This window comes from Siniperca chuatsi, linkage group LG10 (genome assembly GCF_020085105.1).
Source record: "Siniperca chuatsi isolate FFG_IHB_CAS linkage group LG10, ASM2008510v1, whole genome shotgun sequence".
Classification (NCBI taxonomy): Eukaryota; Metazoa; Chordata; class Actinopteri; order Centrarchiformes; family Sinipercidae; genus Siniperca; species Siniperca chuatsi.
The window spans coordinates 16896753-16905860 of record NC_058051.1 but is presented as its reverse complement, the minus strand read 5'-3'; the positions used below and the strand labels follow the sequence as shown (position 1 = coordinate 16905860).

General features: G+C 42.6%; 1 protein-coding gene across 5 annotated transcripts in view; it reads right to left on the bottom strand.

Moving 5' to 3' along the window:
• Positions 1 to 2776: 2776 nt before the first annotated feature.
• rarga (retinoic acid receptor gamma a) overlaps positions 2777 to 9108 on the bottom strand; it is a 42817-nt gene continuing 36485 nt past the window's right edge. For all 5 annotated transcript variants that reach the window (XM_044212201.1, XM_044212200.1, XM_044212199.1 and 2 more), the window contains 7 exons: positions 8732 to 8880; positions 8207 to 8348; positions 7037 to 7200; positions 6544 to 6720; positions 6026 to 6230; positions 5631 to 5789; positions 2777 to 5456 (listed from right to left, as the gene is read on the bottom strand). In XM_044212201.1, the coding sequence (XP_044068136.1) occupies positions 5092 to 5456; positions 5631 to 5789; positions 6026 to 6230; positions 6544 to 6720; positions 7037 to 7200; positions 8207 to 8348; positions 8732 to 8880 (1361 nt within the window). In that variant the 3' untranslated portion in view covers positions 2777 to 5091. The remainder of the gene's footprint in view (positions 5457 to 5630; positions 5790 to 6025; positions 6231 to 6543; positions 6721 to 7036; positions 7201 to 8206; positions 8349 to 8731; positions 8881 to 9108) is intronic.

Genomic DNA, 9108 nt, shown 5'->3' with positions numbered 1-9108 from the left:
GCTAATTATAAAATCAATGATGCCGGGCTGCCTAGTTTACAGCCCCCTCTAAAACCTTAACTGGGAAATCACTGTGGGATTGATGACTCCCTCACTCTTTATCTCTTTTAATTAGAAATGTAAAAGATATGAAGACCCAGAGGCCAGAACACATCTCCTAGTTTTTATGACCCCGACGCCTGCCTTCCCCAGCTCTCGCTCCCCTTCCCCAAATCACCCGTTCCTCTACCTGCCCTTGTTTATTTCCTCAGCCTCCCTGCCGGCACACCCTCCATTCCTGCTCTTGTCACAGATACCTTTACCCGTTTCTTCATCACTTTCTCCATTACCCTTTCTTTAAGATCGCCCGCCTGCCACTCTGCTCGCACAGGGGAAGGTGTTAAATTTATGGTCTTTGCACTTGAAAACGCTTCTCACCTTCCCCTCACCTCTCCTCTCTTCCCTTGACTGATTCCCAACCCTCCATGGATTCGCTGCATATGTAACAAATGACGAACATGTCCTTTTTGTCTGTTCTGACCCAAGCAGGAGACACACTGTAAATTATGTGCTGTTTCACACCATGACCCTGCTCCCAACTCCATGCATCCAGCATGTGACATATGCACCTCTCTGTCTTGTAAATAGCTTTAGGTCCACATAGGAAGACCCTCTACTTTTTTTTATCACACCAAACCCAGGTCACATGCACCTCCACTCTCTGCCTTTATCACACTCTGAGCCCAGGCCCTTCCTCCCTAACTGCTGCCAGGAGCACTTGGGTTCACTGAGCTTTATTTTCCTGATCACTCTCTGAGGAGCCAGCCTCTCCTGCTCCATTATCTCTCCTGTGTGTTGACTAAGCTACCACTGCAGTTTGTTCAGAGCAAACTCAGCGGATGTGCAGCAGGGTCTCTCTCTGGGTTTAAATATTCAAATGAATTTCTTTGGTATGCCACACTCATGACCTACTTTTATGGATTCTTTACTATTTTTTATGAATAATAGATGGCCTGTGGCTGCAAGAATATTACAAGTGAGATTTTTACCCTTTATTAATTCATTGTACAGTTATACCTTTTTTTCAGGGGCCTTTCTTTACACATTTCCATCCTTTTTTTCATTTTCAGTGAATAAGCCTTCCTACCTCAAGTAATTAGTTAATCAAGCATCATTGATGTGGAAGGATGACTATATAGAAATCTTGACCGGTTCCTTTAAATTCCCCCAAGCACACCCATACCCTCCCATGGGTTCCCATGGCAACACCTTCCAGGGGCTCAGTATATGAGGCCATTTGATTGTTCCTTGTAAAATAGTGTATAATGTATGGACCTTATTTTAATTCCAGTCTGGCGTTATTGATCGGTCTTTAATGATAGTTAATTAAAGCAATCGTATAATTGATAGAATCTCATCTCTGTTTATCACCCTCCTCAGATTCTCTCTCTCTCTCTGTCTCTCTCACTCTCTGTCTCTCTATTAATAAAATCAAGGTGAGGCATTAGTATCCCACACTGGTACACTGAAAAAAAGACATGTTTACTATCAGTAGTACTTTACAAAGAGGGTTCCTGTTCTTCATCAGGGTATCAAGAGAGCATGATCTTATCAGTGACAGTGATGTATTCAAGGTATGTGTTATAAAATTTGCAACAAATGTATAACTCTTGATTTTTGGTGACATTTACTATTTGAAAAATGTTCAAGGCCATCACAGGGTTTCCTTGTTTTATTAATTTGCTTGTTTCAAATATGGTTTGCACCACTAGGGTCAGGTGTTGAGATGCTAACAAATGTGTTGACTTTGAGTTGAGTTTAAGGCCCTGGTGTCCTTTCACATTTCACAGGTCATTACCAAAACAGACTCAGTTTTGGATCTAAACTGCTCTCCTCTACAAGATCAAATATCACATTAGTCCAATAAAATCTGAGACCATGCCAAACCATGTACTGACTCTACTGTTTAGCTGGAAGCATCACTTTCATTTTCCCAGGCAAACCTCTAATATTGACATGACTAATATCTAGGGCTAGGATTATTTTCATTATCAATTCATCTGCCAATAATTTTTTCAATTAATCATTGTCCATCACAACTTTGTAGAGCCAAAGGTGATGTCTTTAAAAACCCAAAGATATTCAATTTACAATGATATGACAAAGAGCAGCATGTCTCATTTAAATCAGAGAATGTTTTTTTTAATTTTATTTTTTTTATTTGATTTGCACTTTGCTCTATCTTTTTTCATTTGTTGTGTTTTGGTGTACATCTTTCTAAGGTGCTCTCTTTTTTATGTATCTTATGTTGTCCACCTTTCTAGAATTCAATAAATAAATCAGAACAGGCAGATTTACTTTTTAACTTCTAGACCACTCTATCTTTAAGACAAAACTACATGAAAGAGTAAGTCTGTGATGTTTTTCTTTTTACGCTACCACTTGCACTCCTCCAACTGCAGAGTGAACAAATCTTAGGAACAAACCTTTATCTGATGTCCTTGTTCAGCAGGAAGTTGTGATTTATTAGCCTCTGCACCCACAGCTCTCCATGACCTAACAGACCCTGCCCTTACCCTCCATGCAGGGTGAACGTTGCTACAAGCAGTGTTCACCCTGTAGTCATGGTTCAAGAGCTCCCTCTACTGATAGATCTTGGTAATGCATGGTTATATTCACTCAAAGCTACTACTTTACAACGTTAGAAGACAGTATACTCCTAATATTTTATGAGGGAAATGACTGATCATATAAGACATTTTTGCATGAGGAAGAAAAATTAAATTAAAAAGTCCAGTAATCTCACAAAAGTAGTTTATTGTGCCTCTTACTGTTTATATGGCTTTTCTTTGTATGACAAGAGTTGACATAAACAGAAGGTAGACAACACCTTGGCCATTTTGAAAAACAAAAACATAAAACAACATAATCTCAATGTTCTGCCTGCATTACCATCATTAACATCATGACAGCCCAGCAGAGAGAGAAGGGATGAGGTCATCACACAAGTGTTTTTGTATGACAGCACCATGCCGAGGACATTCACCCAATGACTAAAAACATGTTGAAGCATTCACACACACATGCCCGCCCACACACGCACACAGACACACACACACACACACACACACACACAACTCAAAATGAGGAGATCTGCCCATATTCAGAAGATGGGACCTCTCAACTCTACAGAAAGAATGTTCATATTGCTTCAAAGAGAGACAGAAAAGAACCTCTGTACTGTATATCAGCTGCGCCCTCTCAGCTGATCGCCTACAGAGACATTTTGGCAATAAATGATACATTAGAACACATAATCCTCCACTGCTCCTTTAAAGAGAGCGAGGATATACATAAGAAGACATGATATAATGGCTTTTGGGATGAGAAGGCAGTTTGCTGCATGGATGCCAGCGTGAGCACAGGCGGGGCAGTGATGATGATGATGATGATGATGATGATGATGACGGTGATTTATCCCCCTGTGGGAGAGTCAGACTGGCATCCATGCTGTTTTTCAGACTTGTCACCTTCTATGTACATGCAGAGGGGTTGAGCTGATCAAAACGGAGTCAAGAATACACACATAAATATTGCCTGTTTCTAGCGTGCCTGAGAGCAGCTAGGGTTTGGTCCTTACTGAAAAGCCCTGAGTCTGATTTCAAAATGTCTTCCATAAGGATTCCTGCTTTTGACTTGCATATGTCTTTGATCATTGTGTTGATGAATAATGTTGCTATTATGTGTGGATGTTTTTGTCTACTGACATCATCGGGGAGTGCTCTAAGGTTGATTGTATCCTATATGTTGATGTTGTCATCAGTTTGGACATGCTAACAGAGATAAAAGCTCACAGACAGTAACTCTACTCTCAGCGGATGAGATGTGCCTCACTTGAATAGAGGATCACAAAAGTGCTACATATATGGTGTAAAGTGTAAATCTCTGTCTGGGCACTCGATGCCAGGTCAGCACATCTGCTACAGCCGAGGGTAGAGTGAAAGGAGTGTGTGTATGTGTGTACAGTATGTACTGTGCATGAGACCTAGGGTGTGTTTGTGTTAGTGCATGTGTGAGTGAGCTCTCTGCTGTGAGGATCACTGGATTGTGGCTGGAGTCCCTGCCAGTAGTCAAACTCATGCTCCAAAGATGACTTCTCCTAACTTTGGCACATAGATACTTACTTTCCACATTGACAGCATTAGTTGGCTGCAATGATAGCAAAACAGAATAATGCCAATTCCCTGATAACAGAAACAGATTAAGTCACTGCAACATAATAGTCCTCTGGGTTGATTATCATTGACATCCACAGTGAGCCAAAGTGCCCAAAAAAGCCCCAGCTTAGCATATGTAGCTGCTAAGGAAGACCCAGCCAGTTCTGATTACCCTTCTTTCCCTCTGAATATCTTCTCAGGAAAGCTCTTCAAAGAAAAAACTTGTCTAAAGAATTCATATATAAAACCAGAATAACAAATAAAGACAAAAATATAATGATATATAGATATGTATGGACTTATTCATAAATTGAAAAGAATGAAAAACAGAAAACTATTCAAAAGCAATTAACCACAAAAACAAAAGATAAGCATACTCGATTTGGTTTTGCCCTGTACTCTTGTTTTCTTTTGAGAAATGTGCTTGTTGTAATCCATCGGAATCAACTGCTCAGTTCTGGTGTCTGGTTTGGCCGTTCCCCTATTCAGATATAAACAACAATAGTGGAAAAAAGAGACATTTAGCTTTCTCAAAGAGGTTAGGTTCTTTTTGTCACGTTAACTTCCCTCTTGGCTATGCCAGGAGTTCATATGGTTTACTGTCATCTCTCCTTTATTTTTCTGTAGTTCACTTGTCATGGACCATGTGGCCTGAGTTAGAAAGTGTCTGTACACATAAGGCTCTGCTGTGCTCCGCTGTGGAGAACACAATGATGTGCAGTAAGGAGAGAGAAAGGGGGGAGGGAAGGCCAGCATTTTTCTTGAGGTGGGAGAGTGAGTGAGGTTGTGTTGTATGTCTCTATGTATGTGTGTGTTTATGTGTGTGTGTGTGTGTGTGTGTGTGTGTGTTTGAACCTGTATGTGCATGAGTGTGTGTATGTATGAAATGCTCTGTTCACTGCGCCCTCCCAACAAGGCCTTTCCTCGACCCATCTATGGCATCCAGAACCCCCCAGGGCTCCCCATCACTGTCCGAGCCCCTGTCTCGCTCCTCATCCCCCACGTCGTCATCGTCGTCTTCGTCCTCCTCCTCCGGCGATGGCTCACTGCCGTTCTCTGTGGCCCAGCTATCCTCCTCATCCTCAGCCTCCTGCTTCAGGACCAGGGCTGGTGGTGGAGGTGGTGGTGGTGGCGGAGGCGGTGGGCTCTCGTTGGACTCTGTTTGGTCCTCAAAGGCCTCTGGGTTTTCGAGCATCTCCCTGATCAACGGAGGCATTGGCCCTGGGATCTCCATCTTCAGAGTGATGGCTCTCTCCGCACCTGGAAACAGAAAACATGGTGATGGTAGATCATTTGTAATCCTATTTTAAAAACACTGTGTCTTACTCTTCTAAGTTTGCTGACAAAGCCCTGTGTGTTACATATTGGTTATGACAGTGGTCAGGCCTTTTACAAATCAAAATTCGTTACAGGAATTATTCTCTTCATACTAACCCTTAGTGCTGATGCCCCTGAGGTCGGTGATCTTCATCAGCATACGGGGGAACATGTGGGGTTTGTTGGGGCGACGGCGGCGGGCGTAGATCTTCAGAGCCTCAAGTAGAGGCTCTTGCAGTTTATCCACTTTCTGGGGCTCCTCTAGATCCATACGGTCTGATGAAGAGTGCAGAAGACACATAATATTCTCTATCATTTACAAGTTTTGTACATTGTCATAAAAACAACTGCAGAAAATGTTATTATTGTTTGCAATGATTTTACATATCAAAACAAATATTTAGCTATTTTACTTTGCATTAATAATCCTATCAAAGCAGTGACACACAGATTTACTAAAGCCACTTCCTCTTTACAACACTTATTGTCAGTGCATGTGTACGCTGCAGTACCTCCACAGATGAGACAGATGGCACTAAGGAGGCCGGTTTCTGTGTCGTCCATTTCCAGGGGTAGAAGCTGGCCAGCAAAGGCAAACACCAGGTCAGTAAGTGGTCCGAAGCCCGCATTGTGCATCTGAGTCCGGTTCAGAGTCAGGCCATCTGAGAAGGTCATAGTGTCCTGTTCTGGGGTGTAGCGTGTGCAGATCCTCAGCATCTATGAGCAAAGGAAGTTGGAAAACTTTGTAAGAATTGAGCAAAATGTGATGTAAAGGTGATACAAGGTTTTCTACGGCATAATAATATCTGCAGTAGCTAAACTGATAGATATTAGCTCAATGTATCATGCTATTTGTGTAAAAATATTATTACACCAAACATTCAGTAGGCTCAGTATTATTTGGGCAAACCTTCTTGCAATACCACCTTTCACCACCAGATGTCAGTATTCTCTCATCTGTCAAGTAATATATTTGTAAGAAAAGGGCTCTGCTGTCAGAGTAAGCAAGGAGGACAAAAGGGTTCCTCACCAGTATATCCAGGCAGGCCGACTTAAGTAGAGTAATCTGGTCAGCGATGGTGAGGGTGGTGAAACCTGGCAGCCGCTTGGCGAATTCCACAATCTTGATGATGCATTTGGTGGAGAGCTCACTGAACTTGTCCCATAAACCCAGATCCAGCTGGACACGGTGGTCTGAGCTGGAGTTCTGAACACACAGAAAACACACACAAAGAGATCAGTATGTTGTTACAGAGGTGGTGTGGAACCGTGTTTGCATCATGGGCGAGCGTGTCCGAGCCTGACAACACATTTACATTTTACATCAATCAAGGGGGGAAAAAAAACCATTTACATGTTGCATCAATCATTCAGAGGCCACACAGATGGCTTAATGGGGAACTGAATTACTTAAACCAGCACTATGTTGGGAAAGCTACGGTGAATTTACGTCCATCAGTGACGGCATAGCTTGGAGAATGTTGCCACACATAGTATGAGTGAACAGTAGTGTAGGGACTTACGGTGGTGTATTTGCCCAATTGACAAAGTGACGGAAAGGTTTCTTGGTGAGCTTTGCTGACTTTATTGACCAACTCCTCTAGCTCTCCACTTAGTTCATAGCTTTCTGGAAGTACCACCTCCTCCTTCACATCCTTCTTCTTCTTGTTTCTGTCATTACGCACAGCTATGTAAAGAAAAACAAGAAAACAAAGCAGTTAGAAGAGAGATTTGCCACTACTTTGTACAAAATAATTTCCTCAGGCAATTTCAGAGATCAGCTACAGAACGTTCCTCTTCTTTATCTGTGATCACATGTAAAAACATCCACAGAGCTCATGCTCTCTGTCTTTCACCACTGTCAAGGACATTGTGCTTGGATATACTTAACAGTATCAACATATTTCCTTCAGCACGGCACGGACACTGGCTATCTCTTTCTTATCACCCGCTCTCTTCCTTGTCCATCTCTCTATCCACTTGACCGGTGCACATAAGCCAGTCCTCCACTCTCTCCCTCTCTGCCTCCTCTCCCTCCTCCTCCCATACTTTCCTTCCTCTCAGGATATCCAGTAATAGCAGAGGCACAATGTGATCCCGGTCTTAACACACATCCCACACAAACATTACACCCACATACATGTCCCACGGGCCCTGTGAAGGGCAAGAAACTGCCACTTACACGCAGCCGTCCAAACACAAGGTCAAACTAAAGAGGCGGCAAAATGGTGTCTTTGATTTGACCAACAGTGTGAATCCTGCCGCCATTATCTTTGTCAAAACTCTAAATTTTGTTTTTTGCTCTGTTGTCTTTATGAATGAAAGCAGTGTCTGTGCTGGCCGGAGAGACGAGGTTTTGTTGTGAAACAGGAAGTCAGAATCATTTCATAAAGCCATTAGTCATATGATTGGTACAGTGCCCAGCCTCGCCCTGATCACCACCCCTGGTAGGCTCATCATCTGCTCCTCTGCTGCATAGTTTCCCAGAGTCTCTGAGTGAGCATTAATAGATTGATAAGTTCACACTGTGTGAATCAGGTCAGATCTTTTGTTTGGTAGTAAAAAAAAATAAATAAATAAAATCATATCTGAGCCAAGTAGAATTTAAATATTAACTGCTTGCCAATGTCTCCAAGGTACCCAGGTATATTATGCTGTGTCTTGATGTTTGACTTCAGTCCTGGAGGACTCACCTTCCTTGGACATGCCGACCTCAAAGCACTTCTGCAGCCTGCAGTACTGGCAGCGGTTGCGTGTGACCTTGTTAATCTGACAGTTCTTGTCTCGGTGGCAGGTGTACACCATGTTCTTCTGGATACTGCGGCGGAAGAAACCCTGGAGCATCAGGAAGCAAGAGACAAAAGGGGAGAGGGCAAGAGAGAGAGAGAGATTGTGTATTATAGTCAAGTCATCAAATCAAGGATGTGACATTTAATTGTTTCTCTTTCATACTTGCCCTTCTTTCATCTTTCTTTTTCTAACTTGAAACTCTTTGCATTATTATTGGGCTTTTTCACTTTCTTCTTAGTCATTCCATTTTCACACTACGATCAAACCCATATTAAAGAAGTAGCTACAGACTGCCAACAAGGCTCTTTCCTTCTTATCTTGATGAAAAGGCAGGTAACTAATAATTCTTCCAACCCAGCATTTTTCTAAATCTATGTAATAAATCCAGACAAAGCAGAGCTCAGAAGGATCTGGCAGGTTCTTCTCACCTTGCAGCCCTCACAGGAGCTGACCCCATAGTGGTACCCTGAGGACTTGTCCTGGCACACAAAGCAGGGTTTGTAGATACGAGGTGGGGGAGGTGGAGACGGAGAACTGGGTACCATCTCCTCTGAGCTGGTGCTCTGAGTCTCCACCGCTATGGACAAGAAAATAAAAAGACAGCAGAGCACATGAGCACACGATTTGTCACAAATCACTGTCCTACGGCTACCGAGCAGTCTGAAATGTCACATGTGCACTTGTCAATACATGTAGCAGATGCGGATAATCGTTAGTGTTTAACTGCATTCAAACATGATATGACAACTGACAGATTACTAAGGCCAGCAAGAGGTGCTGAGTAACGGTTATGTTCAGTTGGTAA